This window comes from Corylus avellana, chromosome ca3, assembly GCF_901000735.1.
Source record: "Corylus avellana chromosome ca3, CavTom2PMs-1.0".
Classification (NCBI taxonomy): Eukaryota; Viridiplantae; Streptophyta; class Magnoliopsida; order Fagales; family Betulaceae; genus Corylus; species Corylus avellana.
Genome location: NC_081543.1, coordinates 27269781 through 27293555, shown reverse-complemented (window position 1 = coordinate 27293555; position 23775 = coordinate 27269781). Strand labels below are relative to the sequence as shown.

Below are 23775 nucleotides of genomic sequence, written 5' to 3'. Positions count from 1 at the left end.
TAGTCGCGTTGATCTAAAGACTTTAAATATTTTTTTTTTTTAATTTAAAGGATGGGAATGGGCGACTAGTGTAGTTTTTCCTTTTGGACGGGACCATCGGGGTTCCCATCCGCTGTGGAATGTCCGATTTGAGCCATAGCTACTGCCTGGGAAGGCGAGCCCGTCACCACAACCCCACCAAAGTGTGAGCCGGTAGAGTCCCTTCATAGTAGCATCTGGTTCACGCATCTACTACCGCAAGCGGATTCGAATACACGACTACTAGGATGAAAGAAGTTCTTCTACCAACTCAACTACCACCTTGGTGGTAAATATATTTTCCTTTGGAGAACAAAGAGAGAGTGATTGTACACGTGTAAGAAGATTAGCACTTGAAAAGTCAAAAAGCAAACATGTTTCATCTTTCCCTGCTGTCTCAAACTTTTGCTGTCACTGTGTTGCCCTTTTCATTTGTGCTGTTCTTCTTCAGACCAGATTCTAGGATGGCAAGCGAACCCACAAAGGAGCCACAATCAATCTATGACTTCACTGTCAAGGTTAGTCTCTTGGATCAACATGTTGGGCTTTGATGATAAGTTGACTTGTTCAGATGTTGCTTTTTCATTTTCAGCTGCGGTTTCTGTAAAATATAGGAACATTTTTTACATGGGTATGCCTTTTCCAGTGTTGGGTTTCTTAGGAATCATAGAGTTTACAGTAGTTGATTAATCAAGTACAAAGTTCTGAACTGATGTTGCATCTTTTAGACCAAATTGTAAATTGGGTCCCTTTGTCCTGTTAAATTTGCTCTTTTTTGTGAAAACTGCCAACCCATATAAGAATTTTGGATGTTGAATGTCTTATATATCTATCATGTTTATGAGAAGCTTCCCATGGTGATGGTTTGGTGCTTTGATTGGTTACAAAGGAAAAGCATAATGAGCAAAGAATAAAAAGAATAAAGAGGATGGGAGTGTAAACTGTAGAATTTAATTTAAGGAGCACATATTTGATAGTCAGAGGACTGTATAACAAAATCAATTGGATTTTGAGGGTTGTATGAGTTCTCAAAGGAAGCCTTGTGTTGCTGGGTTAAGCATTCTATGATGAGTCATGGAGACAATGAGGCAAAACACCAAAGAGTGAATTAGAGAGTGATTGTGTCAGTGAATAACCATCGGGTTTCATCTGAAATTTAACAATATTTGGAGGTTGAGGTTCATTTACAGCGCTTAAATACCTTGACTTGGAGCAATGTCTATGGGAAATTCTTTGAGAAGCTTTTCTATTTGATAATAGGTTCCTTAGAGCTAGTTATGTGCTTTGGATTGCATAGAATATGTTCAAGAGACAGATGGAACTGAGGGCTTGAAGATATGACTCTTAAGCAAACAAGAGAGACAGAGAGAAGGCTAACAGTTACTTCTGCTCAATTAGAGAGCATGGTAATCAAATTATTTCGATTTTGTGTCTTAGATGCAAGCCTCTAACTAACACTTTAGGGTAAATTATATATAATATATGCATTTTATGTAGGTCCATGCTAAATGCTACACTCTTAAGGTGGAATTTTCTTTCTCCTCTTCTAATTGGTCCAAAAAGAAAAGTATTGAGAAATGATTCCTTTAAATGACATTAATTATTTGTATGCTAATGCTTCCTTTAACTTGCAGGATGCTAAGGGAAATGATGTAAATCTTAGCACTTACAAGGGAAAGGTTCTACTGATTATCAATGTTGCTTCCAAATGGTATTCTTCATCTGCTTGATTGATTTATTGCCTCATCTTCTTCCTTGGAATTTTTCCTTCATATGCAAAGCATCCTCGACATCTCTTTCTTCACTGTCACTTGTTTGCTCTTGCAGTGGCTTGACCAACTCAAATTATGTAGAGTTGAATCACCTATATGAAAAGTACAAAGATCAAGGTACTTTGAACCTTTGCATAATTGCATTGTGGTTTCGTGTGTGTCATTTCAACAACCGCTACATTTATAAACTAGTTGGGGGAAAAAAATACATTCTTGGCTGAATATAAAAAATGTTGTTTTCCTAAGTGGATCCGATTTCCTTCCATATCTCTTCCTCATTTTCTATGAACAGATGCCTGTGCACATGCATATATGAAGCTTGTGTCTGTTAATTTTTTTTATTTTTATTTTTATTATTAATTTTATGTTTTTTGTGACTTGAGCTGATCTGTAGCGTGCACCCTCCATTTGTACGACATTAATCTTTTCTTATCATCCAGGCATTATGACTACTTTGAGAACTCATGTTGACATTTTACTATTTTCTTCATATTTTCTGTATAATGTCTTGGGGGCTTGATGCAGGCTTGGAGATACTGGCATTTCCATGCAATCAGTTTGGCGAGCAGGAACCGGGTAGTAATGATCAGATTACGGAGTTTGTCTGCACTCGCTTCAAATCGGAATTTCCAATCTTTGACAAGGTAGATCTGAGAATAGTAGTATGTTGCATTCAGGCTCTCACAGCTGCCTCTGAATTACACTTCTTGGGAACACTACGAGCACAGAATTTTCTTTTCTGTTCTTATAATTTTCATTCCACCTAATAGACTGGTTTTTTTCCTGCTTGAGGTTTGATGTTCTGTTCTTGCCAACTTCTTGGCATTTTATGATTACTGTCAATGTTATTTACGTTTCCATTCACAGGACAAAGTGGCCTCAGAGAGGCATCTTAAATAAACTGCACCAAAAATTGATCTTGGGTCTCATATGGTGATCTTATTACTACTGTACAAACTGCCCTGCTTTGCAAAAAGATTGACTCTGAATAGTAATAGAGAAATGCTGGGGGTCAATAAGTTTCTTATATTTTGCCCATATTTTCTTACAAATTTAATAGATCAACCATTAGATTTGTGTGATCCACCATTGACTTATGCAGAGTCCATATAAGTACACAAATCTAATGATTGATTTGTAAGATAAGATGGGCCAAATATGGAGATAAGATGGGCCAAATATGGACCCATAGCATTTCTTATAGATATTGTAAGAGTAATGCTACCTATCCCACAAATATCTCACAAAGCTTATGTGGCAAGGTTTAATAACCGTCGGATCAGCCATTGTTTTTTTTTTTTTAAAAAAAAGTCCAAGGCTACTAAACCTCAGTACATTAGCTTTGTAGGATATTTGTGGTACGTAGCATTACTCATATTTTAAACTAATTGCAAAATTTGAAATTGGTTTGAACCATTCCTGTGGTTAACGGGATTGGTAGATAATGCCTATTTACTTGTTTCATCAATCCTACCAATTCCTCACTCGTGAAAAATAAATATAAACATATTGTAGACTGATGTCATTTAACATTCTCAAGCAAACTATGAGGGCCAAACAACAATAACTAGTGGTGTCCACCTGCCCCTTGCTGTCTTCCTCGCCTTCCCCCTATTCCAATCAAATGATGGTAATGATACAGCCAATTTATCTTATGTTTCAAAAATAAGAAACATAAGATATGCTCACACAGCACTTTTGTGCATGCACGCACACATATGCACACTCTTTTGAGCCCAAAGTTACATGAATTTCATATACCATAAGTTAAATCTAAATTGTAATAGCAGTATATCATTATGGTAAATGGCATCTTTATACTTTCTTTCTTGTGTTAATGACTATAATTATCTGAACTGTAACATGTTTGAAACAATTTACATGATTTTTTGCTCTTTTCTTGCTATTCTTGTAAGGTTTGCAACCTTGTAGTTATTGTGACCTGTGTGAGATATGGTACTCTGTTACTTGTCTTAGATTGAAGTGAATGGCGAGAATGCTGCTCCAGTGTATAAGTTCTTGAAGTTAGGCAAATGGGGAATATTTGGGGATGATATCCAATGGAACTTTGCCAAGTTTCTGGCTGACAAAGATGGGCAAATTGTTGGTCGTTATTATCCCACAACTACCCCTCTTAGCCTTGAGGTGAAAGCCAGTTTTGCAGTTTTATGTTTATTTGATTCTCTTAGTTCAGTTGTCTTGTTACAGCAAGAGATCATATTGTCTTTTATCAAAGTAATGTAATACTTTTTGGCTTTGACATTACTGCAGCTTGACATCAAGAAGCTGTTGGGAGTGAAGGAATGAATGCTAAGGCCTTCTGCATTGGCATGGGGGCATGGGGGCATGGGAAGGGGCATCCTAAATTTGAAGCTTTTGATATGAGCTTGCCTTTTGTGTGTATGTGTGCTGTACTGACTCATAAAGTTTGTTGGAGAATATTATGTCTAAATATGATGCATCTCTTCCTCCATCTATGATAATTAAAGATGTGTTTTGGGTTGTACTTTTTTCTATGAAGTATGGACAATGCCTCCTCTTAGAGCATTCTCATTAGGCAAAAAATGGTCAAAAACTAGTTGCATCCGGCTAACCATTTTAACCAAAAAGATGACTAGCTGCTATAGTACTCAACAAATTTATTTGGCACCGTACACTTAACAGGCGGAAAGAAATTATTTCTTTATTTGATCGGTTCTCTCTCCTTTTATTTTCAAAATGCGATTGTGGAAAATGAATATAAGAAATATTCTGTCTAATTCTATGCTCTTGATCAACAGCCTAATCTTCCTTAGTTGGCTTCCACCAAAGATCCAAAAGAATATCATGACATGCAGCAACCATGTTTAACCCAATGTTTCTTGTTTTTAATGACATCGAGCATAACGATCAGCTACGACAAATAATAGTCATTTGGATATCGAAACTATAACCCAAATTAAGGCAATAAGAAACAGAAAAGAAACAATCGTGCATGAGTAATGCTATTTGATAAACTAATTTAATGCTATTTTATAAACTAATTTGATGATGTAATAGCAAAAATAAAAAGTTAAAAACAAGATTAATAGATTATCGTTTTGTCAACAGCCGGTTTCACTAAACAGAACAAACTAGCACTGATGTCACGGGGGGTCATCTGGAAACGACACCCTTGATCTGCCATTTTGATCTTTATAAACGGGTGATCGTTTTGCTCGCTCTCCTCTCCACGACAATATTTGTGTTTGGGATTTGGAAAACAAAGAGAGAGTGATTGTACACGTGTAAGAAGATTGGCGCTTGAAAAGTCAAAAAGCAAACATGCTTCATCATTCCCTGCTGTCTCAAACTGTTGCTGTCACTGTGTTGCTCTTTTCATTTGTGCTGTTCTTCTTCAGACCAGATTCTAGGATGGCAAGCGAACCCACAAAGGAGCCACAATCAATCTATGACTTCACTGTCAAGGTTAGTCTCTTGGATCAACATGTTGGGCTTTGATGATAAGTTGACTAGTACAGATGTTGCTTTATCATTTTCAGCTGCGGTTTCTGTAAAATATAGGAACATTTTTTACATGGGTATGCCTTTTCCAGTGTTGGGTTTCTTAGGAATCATAGAGTTTACAGTAGTTGATTAATCAAGTACAAATTTCTGAACTGGTGTTGAATCTTTTAGACCAAATTGTAAAATGGGTCCCTTTATCCTGTTAAATATGCTCTCTTTTTTTGTGAAGACTGCCAACCCATATAAGAATTTTGGATGTTGAATGTTTTACTTTTTTATCATGTTTATGAGAAGCTACCCATGGTTTGGTGTTTTGATTGGTTAAAAAGGAAAAGCATAATGAGCAAAAAATAGAAAGAATACAGAGGATGGGAGTGTAAACTGTAGAAATTAATTTAAGGGGCACATAGTTTGACAGTCAGGACTGTATAAGAAAATCGATTGGATTTTGAGGGTTGTATGAGTTCTCAAAGAAGCCTTATGTCAGTGAATAACCATCGGGTTTCATCTGAAATTTAACTATATTTGGAACTGAGGTTTCATTTACAGCGCTTAAATACCTTGAGTTGGAGCAATGTCTATGGGAAACACTTTGAGAAGCTTTTGTATTTGATAATAAGTTCCTTAGAGCTAGTTATGTGCTATGGGTTACATAGAATAGTTCAAGAGACAGATGCAACTGAGGGCTTGAAGATATGATGACTCTTAAGAAAACAAGAGAGACAGAGAGAAGGCTAAAATAGTTACTTCTGCTCAATTAGAGAACATGGTAATCTAATTATTTCCATTTTTGTGTCTTAGGAGCAAGCCTCTAACTGCCACTTTAGGGTAATTATATATAATATATGCCCTACGCTCCTAAGGTGGAATTTGCTTTCCCCTCTTCAAATTGGTCAAAAAAGAAAAGTGTTGAGATTAAGATAAAAATATAGATAAAATAAAAATTTATAGTATGAACTAATAACTATGGAACTGATAAAAATGATGCCTTTTAGTTATTTCATGATATTGATTATTTGTATGCTAATGCCTCTAACTTGCAGGATGCTAAGGGAAATGACGTAGATCTTAGCACTTACAAGGGAAAGGTCCTACTGATTGTCAATGTTGCTTCTAAATGGTATTCTTCATCTGCTTTATTTTTCTTTGTATTCTTATTAATTTTTTTTTGGCCCTTCAAATTCTTGTGAACCTAACCCTTATATAACACAGATACAGTTAAAGGTAGTTGATTTGTACCTCATCTTCTTCCTTAGAATATTTCCTTCATATGAAAAGCAACCTCGACATCTCTTTCTTCACTGTCGCTTGTTTGTTCTTGCAGTGGCATGACCAACTCAAATTACATTGAGTTGAATCAGCTATATGAAAAGTACAAAGATCAAGGTTTGCACTTTGAACCTTTGCATAATTGCATTGTGGTTTCGTGTGTCATTTCAACAACTGCTACATTTATAAAATAGTTGAAAAACAAAATGGCATTCTTGGGAAGCAATTTCAAAAACACTGTTTTCTTTAGTGTGGATCCAAGTTCCTTCCTTATCTCTTCCTTGTTGTCTATGAACAAATGCCCTTGCACATATATGAAGCTTTTTGTCTGTTCATTTTTTGTTAATTTTATGTTTTTGTGACTTAAGCCAATCTGTAGCGTGTACCCTTGGTGTGTATGACATTACATTAATCTTTTCTTATCATTCAAGCATTATAACTAGTTTGAGAGTTCATGTTGACGTTTTATCTTTTCTTTATATTTTCTGTATAATGTCTTGGGAGGTGGATGCAGGCTTGGAAATACTGGCATTTCCATGCAATCAGTTTGGCGAGGAGGAACCAGGGAGTAATGATCAGATTACGGAGTTTGTCTGCACTCGCTTCAAATCGGAATTTCCAATCTTTGACAAGGTAGATCTGAGAATATACCATTGAGCTGCTGTCTTTGATTTTAACATTTCTAGCTTTCAAGTTTTTCTAGATCTCTTCTCTTCTTTTAATTAGGTATTTCTTTTGTATACATCTTGTGTACCTGAGATGTGCCTTTGCACCTTTTAATAATACTTGCAATTGCTTATCAAAAAAGATCAGAGGATAGTAGTATTATGTTGCATTTTACGCTCTCACAGCTGCCTTTGAATTACACTTCTTGGGACACTGCGAGCACAGAATTTTTTTTTTTTTTTCTGTTCTTATAATTTTCATTCCTCCTTTGCCACTGATGGTGAGAAAAATAGACTGGTGTCCCTTTTTTGAGACACCAGTCTATTTTAATATTTCTAGCTTTCATGCTTAGGTTTGATGGTCAGTTCTTGGCCTGTTATGATTACTGTCAATGCTATTTATGTCTGCATTCACAGGACAAAGTAGCCTAAAAGAGAGACATCTTAAATAAACTGCTCCAAAAATTGATCTTGGGTCTCATATGGTGATCTAATTACTATTGTGCAAACTGCCCTGCTTTGCAAAAAGATTCTGACTGTTAATAGTAGTATATTTTAAACTCTTCAAAATTGGTTTGAAGCATTCCTGTGGTTAATGGGACAGGTAGGGAAATTTTTCAAGAATAAGTTCTACTCTCTATTACAAAGAAGAAGAAAAAGGTATGCACAGACAGCGCATTTGTGTGTGCACGCACACATATGCACACCTGTTTGAGCCCAAAGTTACATGAATTCATATGCCATAAGTGAAATCTAAACTGTACTAGTAGTATATCATTATGTTAAATGGCATCTTAATATTTTATTTCTTGTGTTATCGACTGTATAGTTATTTGAACTGTAACACGTTTGAAACAATGTCATGATTTTCTGCTCTTTCATCGCTATTCTTGTAAGGTTTGCAACCTTGCAGTTATTGTGACCTGTGTGAGATTTGGTGCTCTGTTACTTGTTTTAGATTGAAGTGAATGGTGAGAATGCTGCTCCAGTGTATAAGTTCTTGAAGTTAGGCAAATGGGGATTTTTCCGGGACGATATCCAATGGAACTTTGCCAAGTTTCTGGTCAACAAGGATGGGCAAATTGTTGATCGTTATTATCCCACAACTTCTCCTCTTAGCCTTGAGGTGAAAGCCAGTTTTGCAGTTTGATGTTAATTTGATTTTCTAAGTTCAGTTGTCTTGTTACAGCAAGATATCATATTTCTTTCATCAAAGTGATGTAATTCTTTTTGGCTTCGACATTACTGCAGCTTGACATCAAGAAGCTGTTGGGAGTGAAGGAATGAATGCTAAGGCCTTGGGCATTGGCATGGGGCATGGGAAGGGGCATCCTAAATTTGAAGCTTTTGATATGAGCTTGCCTTTTGTGTGTATGTGTGCTGTACTGACTCATAAAGTTTGTTGGAGAATATTATGTCTGAATGTGATGCATCTCTTCATGTGTGATAGTTAAAAGATGCATTTTAGAGTAACGCTACATATCATCTCTTGATATGAGCTTGCCTTTTTTGTGTATGCGTGCTGTACTGACTCATAAAGTTTGTTGGAGAATATTATGTCTGAATGTGATGCATCTCTTCCTCCATCTATGATAGTTAAAAGATGCATTTTAAAGTAACGTTACATACCATCTTTTCATCTACTCAAAGTTAATGTAGTTTTTAAGATTACCATTGAATTTGGAATAAATCACGATTATATTTTGATCCAATGTTGGTTTTAAAAGCCATTACTTTGCGTTTTAAACTTCTTTCACACCTGTTTTTTTCTATCAAGTACAAACAATACCTTCTCTTCACCCATATTTTAAATCTTTTTGTTTTTGTTTCCAAATATTTGTTGTCCATATATGTTTTTAGATGTGGTTCTTAACACTAACACTTTTCAAAACAAGCAAAACTCTTTGAAAAAATAAAACACAATTTATTTTTAATTAGGTATGGAGGATGTTACATAAAAAAATAAATAAAAATTAAAATAATTAATTAATTAATTAATTAATTTTTTTTTTTTAAAAAAAAAAAAAAATTTAATGGCTGGGGTGGGTGCTGGCTGTGAGGTGGCCTCTTTTTTGTATGTCAGCTTCATGGTGGCATTTAGATCACCACTGTGACGACCAGGATTGTGTTGACTAGCAGTATTTATTTTTTACTATTTTTTTCTTGTATTTTTTTTAAATTCAGAAACACTCTTCATAACTTTACCAAATGAATTTTCTTTTATTCATCCTTACATATACCACTTTTTTTTTTCTTTTTTTTTTTTTTAAATGTAGCCCTCTTACCAAATTAATTTTAAATTTTTATGTTTCAAAATTCTTTTTAAAACTCAAAATCCAAAGCACTTGTCAGAACTAAATCAACCTTTTTTTTTTTTTTTAAGAGCTCTCAATGTTGAATTCTGGAAATGTAGATGGTGGCCACAACATACCATTAGATTGGGAGAAAATGGAAGGCCTTAGAAAGATATGGAATCCACCATATTTTTTTCTTCTCTCCAATTTTCCTAATCACTATCAGTCAAACACTTTCAAAGAAGATACATTTTCCTTCTCTTTCCCCTTCCCCGCTTTCCTTTTCTTCCCCTCCCTTCTTCATATTGCCAAACATATCGCTGGACTCTAGGATTATATCCAAGGACATGAGAGAGAGAGAGAAATAAACAAAGTTAAAACATCAATTTTCAAACCCTAAAGGAAAACTATAAGTCTATATCAATGTATATAGATCCCAACAGAAAACATATGCATTGAATATTAACAAGTGAGATATCTAATAGTCTTTCTGTAATTATAAATGATCACAAAATGATCACAGGTACGTGTGTATAATAAAACACTCTGATACCCCTTATGCAAATGAATGAAACTAACATCATCCCATCTACTCTATCCATTCTCCACTTTTGTTTCTACTAAAGACAGTAATCACCAAAAAGTTGCTCATATAGATATGCATGAGATAGAGAACAAGGCAGAAACCATGAAATCTGTAACCCGTATATGATTCGTGTTAAATATTATCCACTCTTACACTAAAAAGTAGATACCTTCAACGTTTCTTCCGTCTAAATGTTTTCCACTTCTTCACCAGGTATTCTACTACTCCTGTTAATGTTGCCTTCCTTTCATATGCAATACTCCATAGCTTGGTACTATGTACCTACCACTTGGATTGTATTCATTCATTTCCTTCAAGGCTTTTGTCACAGACTCGTAAACGTCATCACCAAACTCATTCTTCAAATTCTTCAATTTTTCATCTTCTTCATCAATTATTTCCTGTACAGCCATATCCAATTCAAACCATTTAAAGAAATTATATGGAGAATGAAATACTTTGACTGAAAATGGATGAGAAACACTAAAAGAAATAAATCAAAAAACACTTAGAAGAGAATCACAGGCGAAGAGAGCCCGAGACATTCTTAACGTAGTTTAGTTACACCAAGGGGACAGTCTACCACCACCCACATCAAATAAATGGACACTCAACTCAATAGCTCTAGAGACAAATCAGCAGCTTGAGGTGTCAGCAATCTAGTACATTACCTACTACAAATGTCACATAGTCATGGTCCTAGTTACTACATTATCATGCTAAAGAAGAGGAAACCTTGAAAGAAAAAGGTTATATCAGGAAGACCAGAGATTGAAGCAGGCAAGTTGCATGTGCATGAATCTTTCTTTATCACATATAGGCATACCTTAGGATTCCCTTCTTTACCCAAGATGATCTTAAAGGGATGCCAACTTGGATCCCTAAGATAGTCCTCCCTGTCACGTGAAGAAATGAGAAGCTACTGCAGAAGAGTTGAGAAGCTAGAGGGAAAGGAAGTATGAGCATGACAGTTAATTCTGTTAGAAGGCATTGCAGCACGTGTATAATGAAAATTGTTATAGTAATTGATGGTAGTTAGTTGTAAGAGTTGTTATAGTTAGTTGTAAACAGTTGTAAGCTTAATTGCCTTAACTGTTAAGCCTATATAAGGCTGGTTAAGTACAAAAAGGGGTATCTTTTGAGAAGTGCATTGTATGGAGATTAGCCATCTTGAATTGGCCAAGTTGTTCAATAACAAGAAGTCGTCCATTTCACTCTCAAAGTCTCTTACTTTCTATCTTTCTCTTTCATTTTCCTTTATAAATCTGGTTTGGCAGTAACTTTTCGGTTACAAGTAGGGGTGTCAAAAATTACCGGAGAACCAGAACCAGAACCGGGAAACCGAGGAGCCGGTTCCAGTTCCGGTTGCAAAAAAAACGAAAAACCGAGGACCCCGGTTCCAATCCCGGTTTTGGGCACTCGGTAAAACCCGGGAAACCAGAATCAGGTGCATATATATATATATATATATATATATATATATATATATATATATATAAAAAATATATATATATATATATATATAAATATATATATATATGTTGAATCTACTTCAATTGGAAACATATATTCAAGAATATACATAATGAAAATAAGATATATGAAAATAAAGACTTACTAAAATATGATGCTGTAAAATTAGTTTGAATAAGCTTTCATTGAATGAAACATTCTGTAATACATAGATGAAATTCTGACATACATATTGTGAGATTTCACAGACGATCGGAGAGGGAGAAAAGAAAAGAGAATTAAGTTCAGAAGAACTCAAGTCCCGTTTACAAGAGCTGAAGCGTTCTTAAATAAAAATTAAAAGCTGAATACTATAGATCAATAGTGCTGAATATTGTAGATGAATAGTGATCTGTCGGGTGAATAGTGCTGAATAGTGCTTATGAACAGTAATTGCCGACATGAATAGTGGCATGAACAGTGATGAACAGTAATGACCGCCAGAACAGTGACATGAACAGTGTTGTATTTGGGAACAGTGTTTGCTGTATTTTGAAACAGTGATTGCTGTATTTTGGGACTGTGATTGCTGCAATTTATGCATTAGTTTTTTATGAATTTGTAAGGTAATTATTAGTAACCATTGACATGTGCTGTAATTTATTTAAAATTTCTTGTTCAGACAAACCATCAATATTTCATTCATAAATCTTGTCAATAGAGACTAAGAATTAGTTAAAAACATTTCGTTCTTCATATTGAATATCTGGTGGTGTAGGTCTAATGTACCAAGTGAGGGCGTTAGGCGTTAGGCGTTGGTCTAATCATTCTATTAATTTGGAATTCACTGAATTGTTGTTCAATTTGTTGTATTTCTTGATCTGTAGTTTGTTCAGATTCTGAACTTTGTGTTTCACTTGTTGTTTCATATATAATTATTTGTTTGTCTTTTCTAATGACTTGGACAGTTTTAGAGGGGGAGGCTTCAGTTTTAACATTTTCAAGGGTTTTTAGCGCGTCATTCTTGACATTTTCAAGTTGTTTTAGCATATTATTGACCTTTTCAAGACAGGTTTCGTCTTTATCCTTTAAGTAAAACATTTTGGGTTGTGAAATTTTTAAGAGGGGTTGTTTGTTATGGGGTTTTTTCTTTTCAGTTTGAGTTTTAGTTGGGGGTGTAATTTTGTTTTCTATTCGGTCTAATTGTTTTCCTATGGTTATGAGGCTTTGGTTTATGTAATTGTTTTGTTCGATTAGCTTTTTTATGTTTTCGTCATCTTTGGAAGTTTTAAAAGGGGAGGCTAAAATTTTTGATCCTTTAAAGTTTACAAAGATCGGTTCTTTTGGAGGGTGGCTTGCTTACCTTTTGACTTTAAATTTTTATCTCTTCTTAAGGGTTCAATTTTAACGGAGGAAGAGGCGGAATTTCTACGGCTTGTATCTTGTGGATTTCTATGGCTTGTTGGTGTATCCTGGAAAGCTGTTTCTTTTATCATGAAGGGTGGTTTGCTGATTCTTGGTCTATCAAAACTTAACCTAACAGTACCATCTAAGTATTGTTGTAAACAATTTAGATCGAATGCTGTATTTTCTGTTTTTGTTCGAATGTTTTCATTTTCTAATAACCATTCTGATGGAAGTTCTACTTTAGATCAAACTACTAATTTTGGTACTCTAACATTTGCATCACAAGAGTGTGTCTGTATAAGTAAAGTTTTATCTTTGGGACTTTTAACAAGAGCATGCACATTAAGATTTGTTTTCATTGATTTATGGTAAAATCTGTAAATTAATGCTAAAGGTTGGCTTCCTTCTAACATAACCTGCTATTTTTATGTTCAAAGTTAAAGCTTTTAAGATCTGTGGGTCACTTAAACCTAAAGTGAAGTCAAGGAAACAGTCGAAATGAATTGGTCCTTTATGTAGACTAGATTCAACGACTCCTAACATGCTAGTGCTGTAATCTTTATGTCTTGCATCTCTTAAACACAAAAGTATAGATGCATTAATTCCTAGACGGACTAGGGGTTTTACCGCAACTTGGATTAATCCTACATAAAGGAAATTCATTTTCTTTTCTCTAAGTTTTTTAATTACTTCTTTGGAAAGTAATTGACATGTATCATGATGTTTATTTAAAGCATAAACTTGTTCAACTATTTTTACGCTGTAATCATTGCTAAAAGACAAGGGTGAAAAACTTGATTTATAAATTTCTTTGGTTTAGACTTTGGGTATGTTCCAATCATGTGAATCTGTATTTGCTTTAGGAATGTTATATTCTTCTTCATTAATTATATCAGGTAAAGAAGGTAAACTAGATCTAGAGCTCATAGAAGATGTGGATCTAAACAGTCTAGACATAATTCAAAATATTTGTTAAGGACAAGACAACAAAATTGAAGACTTTCTACTTCCAAATGCTTCTCTTTATCGGGTTTTTAAGTGTTCTGGAATAGCTATTTGTGTGTCCTACTGTGTGTCCTCCCGACTTACAAGCCTACTCGGCCTAACTGCGCTGACGGCACATTGACGGCATAAAGCGTACATCCCATAGAACTCAAAGATTTTGCTAAAGATAACATCTGAAAATATACTTGTTTTGCAATTCTGTTTTCTAGAGTTAACAAATATATGAATAGACATCAAGATGAATAGATCTACACATGGCTATGATACCAATGCCTCTATAATAGTGATTTTTCTTTGATGGCACCAAATTATTATTTTGCATTTGGTATTAAGCTCACCCAGTTTAATTAGTAAGGAAATAATGAATTTGATTTGGGGTTATTTTGTCTTTTAATACTCAAAAGTAAGGAAATAATTTGAATTAGTTTGATCGGGTTTTTAGGTATTTCATCTCACTTACTTTTTGTATGATTGTGTAGATTTACGGTTAGACCTTATTCTTTCTTTGTCATAGTTAAATTAAAAGGGTTATTTGTGTCTTCTCATCATTTCTATTTTCCTTCTTTCTTTTTTTCATGAGTTTTCAAAAAAAAAAACTATTTTTTTTTTTTTAAAAAAAAAGGGGTTACCGGACAGGGTAAAAACCAAAACCGGCCGGTAATCGGGACCCGGTTCCCAGTTCCAGTTTCCCAAATCCAAAAACCGGGGTACCCCGGTTTTGGTCCCGATTTTGGCCAAAAACCGGAAAACCGGACTGGGTTGATACCCCTAGTTACAAGTGGTATCAAGAGCCATTTGTTTTCTTTTCATGGAAACTAGGTCAATGGGGCAAAATTCTGATTTGGTGCAGTTCAGGAAGGAGTTTAAGCAGTTGAAGGATGATTTTGAAGGGAGGAATGTAAAACAAGATAGTTTTGAGAAGAAGCAGGATGATCAATTTGCTTTCATAAGTGCAAGGCAGGATCGTTTGGAGGTGAAGTTGGATGAGAGGTTGGATCAATTGTTGAGTTCCATTAAAGAATTGCAGAAGGGAACAGAACAGAAAAATGTATCTTTTAATTCCATGGAGGCCAATTTTGGTTCAACTTCAAAAGGAGGAAGGTATGCAGGAGATGGTGGAGGATTTCATGCAGGAGATGGATTCTACACTAAGTCCATTCGGTTGGAGTTTCCAAAATTCAATGGGGAGGATCCATTGAATTGGTGTTACAAGGCTGAACAATTCTTTGATCACTATTCTACACCAGAAACTCAAAAGTTGAAGATTTCTTCTTTTCATATGGAAGGTACATCTTTAATTTGGTTTCAAGAATTACATAAGTCGCATTCTTTTTCTACTTGGAATGAATTTGCTCAAGCATTACAAACTAGATTTGGTATAGGGTCTTATGATGATCCAATGGAAACTTTGTCTAAGTTGAAGCAAGGGGGATTTTTGGAGGAATATAAAAAACAGTTTGAAGTGTTAGCCACTAGGGTGGTTGATTTGCCTGAAGCACATAACTTGAGTTGCTTTATGGGGGGTTAAAAGATGAAATTAGATTGGCGGTAAAGATGTTCGAACCTAAGACTTTGGTGGATGCTTATTCTTTAGCCAAAATCCAAGAGGATTATATGTTCAATTTCAGAAAGAGTACTAAACCCTAATGGAATGTCCTTCCTTATAATAATGGAGCCAAGAATTTTGGGGTTGAGAATAAGACTACTGGTTTGTTGGGGGAAAAGTCAATCTCTTTGCTCAGCAAAAGAATGTGGAGAATGTTGCTAATGGTAATAATTAGATTAAGACTAATCCTCCTGTTTACAGTAAGGCAGTGTTACCAGTGCAAAAAATTTCTCATGTTGAAATGATGGAAAGGAGGAAAAAAGGGTTATGTTGCACCTGTGATGCTAAGTGGTGCCGTGGCCATGTGTGTGCTTCACCAAGATTATTCTTGATTGAGGAGGTTGAAAAGAAGGTGGAGAAGCTGCAAGAGGGGGAAGAGGAACCAAACCCAGGTGATTTTTTTTTAGAAGAATTTCCTAAAATTTCTTTGCATGCCCATTATTGGGAATCCTACTCCTAAGACCATGAGGATTGTAGGTATGATAAAGAATCATAAAGTAATAATTTTGCTTGATTCTGGAAGCATACATAACTTTTTTGATCAAGAAAAAGTTAAAGGAATAGGAATTCAGCCTGTGGTTAATAAATCTATCAAAGTGAAGGTAGCTAATGGAGATGAGATTGCGAGTCCTCGTAAATGTAAGAACACAAAGGTTAAGCTGCAAGGTTATACTTTTGTTATTGATCTTTATATTTTACCTCTGGCTTGTTGTGATATGGTACTTGGTATTCAGTGGTTGAGGACTTTAGGGCCTATATTGTGAGATTTTCTTAATCTTACTATGCAATTTGTGTATGAGGAAAGAACTTGTTTGTTGGAAGGGTTGGCTGCTAATCTGAATTTTAGGTTAGAAGATGATGAATCTTTTAAACTAAATAGGAGTGAGAACAAGGGTGTCTTGTTGCAGCTTCTAGGTGATGAGATTAAACAGAAGCAGATGAATGACTCTAGGAAGAATCAGAACAAGGAAGTTGGTCTTATGGCTCAGTTATTGGAAGAATTTGCAAACATTTTTGCAGATCCTAAGGAGTTGCCTCCTAAAAGATCTCATGATCATGCAATTCATTTGAAGGAGGGTGCACAGCCTGTTTCAGTGAGGCCTTACCAATACCCTTTTTATAAAAAGAAGGAGATAGAGAAGATTATGAAGGAGTTGCTGCAATCTGGAGTGATTAGATGCAGTCAGAGCTCTTTCTCTTCTCTAGTGTTACTTGTGAGGAAGGCAGATGGCAGCTGGAGGATATGTATGGATTATAGAGCCTTGAATCAGGTAACTATCAAGGACAAATTTCCTATACCAGTTGTAGATGAATTGTGGGGAGCTAAATGGTTTTCTAAATTGGATTTGAAATCTGGTTATCATCGGATTAGGGTGATTGAGAAGGATATTCATAAGACTGCATTCCGCACTCATGAGGGTCACTATGAGTTTTTGGTAATGCCCTTTGGCCTTACTAATGCTCCCTCTACTTTTCAAATCCTTATGAATCAAGTTTTTAAACATTTTCTCATAAAATTCATCTTAGTTTTTTTTTTTTTTTTTAATTTTTTTTTATGATATTTTGGTTTTTAGTAAGGATTTGGAAACTCATAAGCAACACTTAAGAATCACTTTGGATTTGTTAAGGAAGAATCAATTATATGCTAGAACGTCCAAGTGTAAGTTTGGTTGTGAGGAAATTGAGTATCTTGGTCATGTAATTTCTGCTTCAAGAGTTAAGGCTGATCATGAGAAGATTAAAGCTATGTTGGAGTGGCCCTTTCCTAAAACTCTTAAGTCTTTGAGAGGATTTTTGGGACTCACTGGTTACTATAGAAAATTTATTAAAGGGTATGGATCTATTGTAGGCCATTTGACAGCTATGTTGAAGAAAAATGCTTTTTCTTGGGAGGAATTAGCTGTTAAGGCATTTAACAAACTCAAGGCTGCCATGACAGCAGCTCCAGTTCTAGCACTTCCTAACTTTTCATAACCTTTTGTGATTAAATGTGATGCTAGTGGCATGGGCATTGGGGTAGTTTTAATGCAATCCAACATGCCAATTGCATTCTTGAGTAAAGCCTTGAAAGGGAAAGCTGTCCATGTGTCCAATAATGAAAAGGAATTGTTCGCTTTAGTGCCAGCTATTCAAAAATGAAGGCCTTATTTACTTGGGAGACCATTCATTTTTAAAACAAACCATCAAAGTCTGAAGTTTCTTTTAGAACAAAAGGTGGGCATCCCATTTCAGCAGAAATTGATCACTAAGAGCATGTTTGGTATTGCGGTGGGAAATAGAGCTTTTGGATGTAGAGCTTTTGAATGTGAGCTTTTGTCAAAAGCGCTTCTATTGAAAAGCTGTTACATGTTTGGTAACTACATGTCTAAAGTGCTTTTTGAGAAGTTATTGATGTTTGATAACAAAAACTAAGAAAGTGCTTTTGGTTGCAAAAATGACCATAAAGGACATTTAATGTTATTGAAAATAATAAACACGCTTACATCATTAAAATAAGAATATATGATCCCTCAAAACATCATTTTTATTTTTCTCTTCATCAAAAAAGAAGTAAATAAATAATACAAAATAAATATGTAAACAGAATGAAAATTAATAACCTGTAGAATGTTAAGTGATTAAAATTAATTCCTTTATTTTTCATGAAACCATAACCCTTTTGTTGGTCTGTAACGAGAGAGAGAGAGAGAGAGAGAGAGAGAGTGATGTGTTGAAATTTTTGGGATGAGTGTTCCATTGGGAGGAGAGATTGCGGGTATTTGTCTTTGTTGTAGTGTGTGAGCTTTGGCAGAACCCACGTGATGCTCCTTGATATAAACATAAAAAATACAAAAAAAAAAAAAAAAGTAAATAAATAAATAAAAGAATTAAATAAATCTATTCACGCCTGCTGCACACTGCACATGGCATGTGTAGGCCTGAACATGCTCCTGTAGGTAACAGCACGCCTGCTGCAGTGGGGAAACACCCCCTTATATGCCATCTTCGTCTATATTTTTCCCCCTCACACGCCATCTGCAGGTCTTCCTCACATGCCATTTTCGGCTGCATTTTTCTCTCTATTTTTTCTTTAAGTCTCTTTTCTGCAGGTCTCCCTAACATGCCATCTTCGGCTATATTTTTTTCTCTATTTTTTCTAATTCTCATTTCTGAGGTCTCTCTCTTACATCTTGAAGACTTCAGATCTCTATATGAAAGGACCTCAAACCCAGATTTTACATACCAAGCAAAAACCTCAAATTGGATCTCCCTCGCTTTGGAGCAGATCCAACCGCTTGGGATGAGATGTTTATGTATGGGTATGGTTGTCATTTGTTGAAATTGGTGTGTGTATTTCTGTCCGTTCATATATTTCATTACATTAAAACTGCGGCGCCCCTTTCTTCGAGAAGGCCGTTTGAGGAGAAGCCTCATTTTCCAGCTTTGGCTCAAACGTGGTTTTGAGCGTTTAAAACCTCAAAAGCGCTATGACAATATTTGACCCAAACGACTCTATTTTTTCTCAAATGGACTTCTCTTGCCTTAAAAGCGCTTTTTGGGTCTGCAACCGCAGACCCAAACATGCTCTAAGTTGATTGGTTATGACTTTATAGTGGAGTACAAGAAGGGAGTGGAGAATAGGGTGGCAGATGCCCTATCAAGAAGGGATGATTGGGAACCTTAGCTAACATTATCTTTTCTATCTATACCTACTGTTAGTTGGATAAATGATTTAAGGGCTGAGTATGAAATTGATGTGCAGCTGAAGGCTTTAATGGAGCAATAGGGGAAATGGGAGTTAAAAAAAAAGTTTCTCCTTAGGGATAATTTGCTGTTTTATAAGAGGAGGATTTACATTGGGAGTTCTCAAGCCATAAGAGCACAAGTTTTACATTTTGTGCATAGTGACCCGATTGCAGGCCATTCAGGGTTTGAAAAAACATTGCAAAAAGCCAAGAGGGATTTTTATTGGAAGGGGATGACTACTGATCTCAAGAAGTTTATTAGAGAGTGTGAACTTTGTCAGCAATCTAAGTATGAGAATATGTCTCCTGCTAGCTTGTTGCAGCCTCTTCCCATTCCTAGCAGAGTGTGGACTGATGTGCCTATGGATTTTGTGGAAGGACTACCAATTGCTCAAGGGAAATCAATGGTCCTGGTGGTGGTAGACAGATTGTCTAAGTATGACCATTTTATTGCTCTTTCCCATCCCTATACAGCTATTAAAATAGCTCAAGCGTTTGTTCCAGAGATCATCAGATTACATTGAATGCCTACTTCCATTGTTTCAGATCGAGACCCTATTTTCACTAGTGTCTTTTGGAGGGAGTTATTCAAGTTGCAGGGTACTACTTTGAAGTTTAGTACTAGTTATCATCCTCAAACTGATGGTCAAACTGAGATTGTTAATAAGTGTGTGGAGACTTATTTAAGGTGTTTTATGCAAGAAAGGCCTAAGAAATGGTTGTCTTGGCTGCCATGGGCAGAGTATTGGTATAATACTACTTGGCATGCTTCTACTAAGATGACACCTTTTGAAGCTGTTTATGGAATTCCCCTTCCACGGTTACTCACCTACATTCCAGGGACTACAAAGTTAGAGGCTGTAGATGAAGTTCTTCGATCCAGAGAACAAATTCTGTCTTTGTTAAGGAGCAATCTGCAGCAAGCTCAGAAGAGGATGAAAAGGTATGCTGATTTGAGGAGATCAGAGAGAGAATTTGAGGTAGAGCAGATGGTTTATCTAAGGCTGCAGCCCTATAGACAATAATATGTGGTTACTAGAAGATCTTTGAAGTTATCCCCTAGGTTTTATGGCCCATTTCAAATCATTCGTAGGGTGGGGAAGGTAGCCTATGAGTTAGATCTTCCAATGGCAGCTCGAATTCATCCAGTTTTTCATGTATCTCAGTTGAAGTTGAAGTTGAAGTTGGGTAGCAAGAATTTTCTTATTCCTAAACTACCTCCAGTGGATGTGCATGGGGTCCTTCAACCAGAACCCTTGAAAATTTTGGCTAGAAGGTGTAAGAAGCAAGGTAATCGTGCAATTACTGAAATTCTGGTTTAGTAGGTTGGTCAAACTGTTGATGATGCTTCTTGGGAGGACTTGTTTGCTTTACAGCATGCTTATCCACACCTTGTGGGCAAGGTGTTTTAGAGAGGAAGGCTATGTCACGTGAAGGAATGAGAAGCTGCTGCAGAAGAGTTGAGAAGCTGGAGGGAAAGGAAGCATGAGCCTGACAGTTAATTCTGTTAGGAGGCATTGCAGCACGTGTATAATGGAAGTTGTTATAGTAGTTGATGGTAGTTAGTTGTAAGAGTTGTTATAGTTAGTTGTAAACAGTTGTAAGCCTAATTGCCTTAATTGTTAAGCTTATATAAAGCTGGTTAAGTACAAGAAGGGGTATCTTTTGAGAAGTGTACAAGCATTGTATGGAGATTAGCCATCTCGACTTAGCCAAGTTGTTCAATAAGAAGAAGTCATCCATTTCACTCTCAAAGTCTCTTACTTTCTATCTTTCTCTTTCATTTTCCTTTATAAATCTGGTTTGGCAGTAACTTTCCTGTTACACTCCCATAGTGAACACAACTTCACTCCTTTCTTATCTGCTTCTTCGATAGAAAATTTTCTCTTGGTTGCATTGAGGAATCGCTTAGCTTCAAGCTCTCCCATTCTCTTGATGTCAATATTTCCACGGGCTATCCAATTTATCAATCCCTGTGAAGCACATATCTCGCAAGGCAGTTTAGATGTTAATATGGGCCATCTCAGATCCTCAAATTATGAAGCATTGCCAAAAGACATACCACGCCCTAAAAAGGCCATGATAATCCACAACCAAACAAATCCATTGAAATAAAAACTTTATATAACAGTTTTTTTCTTTAAATAAAAAAACACAGGGGAGGGTGACATACGGTGATTAACTCTTTACGAGCATCCTGCAGTTCATCATTAGTTTTGCGTTCCATGAAAATGAGAGCTTGGTTTAGTGCTTCCACAAAACCCGATTCTTCTTCCTTCTCCTTCAATTCTTCAACAATTGCATCCATCTTTTTTTTTGCTTCCATATCCCCATCCTCACCCATGTGCTTCATTACTTGTAAAGCCCCTCTCAAACGCTCTATCTCCAACTCCTATGCTTGTTTGGCATCAAGCTTCTTTTCTAGTTCAATGATTTTTTGATGAAGTTTCTCCTTTTCTCTCTGCCATTGCCAATCAAAGACAAGCGAAATAATGAAAATTCTAGATTTTATATATTATATCATTTTTTTCAAAGATCCAATTCAGGAAATAGAATGCAAAATATACATTTTGCTCCTCTGCCAGCCTCAACACTTTTTCATCAGCCTTCTTTTCCTCTTGGGTAGCCCTCTCATTCTAAAAAAAAAAAAAAAAAAAAAAAAAAGGTTAGCACATTTCATAAAAGTTTCTTGAATTCTCGTAGGAGAATGCAGACTAGTCACGGTTCTGGTAATAAAAATCACACTGACAAGGCATTAAACCACCAAAGTAAAACATTACTGTTGTATATTTATGGCTATTAGAAAAGGAATACAGGGGTGAAAAAATTGGGCTATTAATCAAAGGAGAAGGACAGAGAAAAAAACTTCATAGGTACAAAATTCTTAGTTTTTTACATCTAATATTCCAATACGTGCTATTCACTGCTACCTGCACAAACATTTTACCATGAAATGAAAAATGAATATAGGCTGGCTGAGGGTGTCAATGCTGCATTCTGAGTTCCATAAACAGAACCGATCTATTTCAAGTTACATTTTCATAACAAAATAAATTTTCATGGCAAAATTGCTGATCTATTAAGAATTGACAATCTTAATATGAAAAAATTTAAATACCATTATTTTCTCATCACGAAGCTTCCTTCTCTCAGTCTCATTCTGAGCCTCACATTGTTGCAATTGCTTCTCACGCTGCTCAAGTTCTTGCTTCTGAGATTTCAAATGCAGTGTGGCCTTCTCATGCTTTGAGTAGATCTTCTCAAGACGATTATTTGTCCTCTGTTGCACCTCTCTCATTTCTTGCAACATAAATTGAAACATAATCTAAGCTGTTGCAAAGCATGGTAAAGAAAACCATACAAATCAAAGTAAATTCACGTCACTAGAAATGAGAAAATCTAAGCATACCTTCATTGTACTTCTTAAGAATGTCCTCCTTTTCCTCCATTACCTTATCTAGAGATGCACTGATCTCATGATATTTGTTCTAAATTTGTTTCAGGGACATGCTCTTCGTCTCCAAGGTATTGGTTAAATTTAATACTAGCTTTGACGCCTTCCTTTGATCTTCTCTTTCTTTCCCATAAATAGTTTTCAAATCCGTATTCTTCCTGAGATAAACACCAATAGGGCCTCCAGATTCGTAGTCAACTTATCTCCTCGATTTTTAGCTACATAGTACTCCATCTTCCCACAGTGATGAACTTTAAAACTCTTCTCAAACAACATAGCACTGTTGAAACCAGCCCAATCACTTTTAAAATCTACAGATGCTAAACCTGAATGACCCCCACGATTCCATAGGGGATGAACCTTCACAGGATTAAACCCATTCCTTGACAACTCTTCCCTAAGTTTTGTACCACTTTCAGCAACATGTTTCCCATCTTTCCGTTTAGTTTTAATATTTGCAATGATGCCCTTCCATGGATACACAAACTCCTAATCACCATCAGGCATGGTACATTCAGCTTGAGCGGAAGGTTCTGCATGATCCCTTTTTTTTTGGCAAGTGAAGGTTCTGAATGATCCCTTACATCAAGATACCTCCTCATGTACCTCTCCAACGCTAAATGCCTCGCTTTCTCTTTTACACTCCTACTCTTTGAACTACCAACACTAGACGTATGTTCAAGAGCTCCTTAAAAAGGTAATCTGGATTTCTCTTCCCAGGGCAGTATGGACATCTATATTCTAAATTAGAAATGTTAACCCTATGGCTGCCTTTCTTCAACTCATTATATTATCTATACTCATAGTCCCCTAACTCAACCTCACTAACCTTTTCTTTTGAACGGTGTTGGAAGTCCCACATTGCTTAGGTATTAAGGAGATGAGCTATTTATAAGGTGAGGGGAAACGTCAACTCTTGAGCTAGCTTTGGGGTTGAGTTAAGCTCAAGACCCATTTGTAATATGGTATCAGAGCCAGGTTCAATTGGATGTGGCCCACCATCTCCCATTGTTGCACGTGTTGGCTTGGATTTCCT

At 35.9% G+C, this 23775-nt stretch overlaps 2 protein-coding genes and 1 pseudogene across 2 annotated transcripts; 2 read left to right on the top strand and 1 right to left on the bottom strand.

Moving 5' to 3' along the window:
* Positions 1–368: 368 nt before the first annotated feature.
* LOC132176603 (probable glutathione peroxidase 8) lies at positions 369–4296 on the top strand. Its single transcript, XM_059588858.1, has 6 exons — positions 369–536; positions 1653–1729; positions 1846–1907; positions 2316–2434; positions 3768–3935; positions 4062–4296. Exons 1-6 carry the CDS (start codon positions 393–395, stop codon positions 4095–4097), a joined length of 606 nt encoding a protein of 201 aa, XP_059444841.1. The 5' UTR covers positions 369–392; the 3' UTR covers positions 4098–4296.
* Positions 4297–5078: 782 nt separating this feature from the next.
* Positions 5079–8796, top strand: LOC132176602 (probable glutathione peroxidase 8). Its single transcript, XM_059588857.1, has 6 exons — positions 5079–5237; positions 6320–6396; positions 6601–6662; positions 7060–7178; positions 8169–8336; positions 8462–8796. Exons 1-6 carry the CDS (start codon positions 5094–5096, stop codon positions 8495–8497), a joined length of 606 nt encoding a protein of 201 aa, XP_059444840.1. The 5' UTR covers positions 5079–5093; the 3' UTR covers positions 8498–8796.
* Positions 8797–10261: 1465 nt separating this feature from the next.
* Positions 10262–23748, bottom strand: LOC132174340 (factor of DNA methylation 4-like; annotated as a pseudogene).
* Positions 23749–23775: the final 27 nt, after the last annotated feature.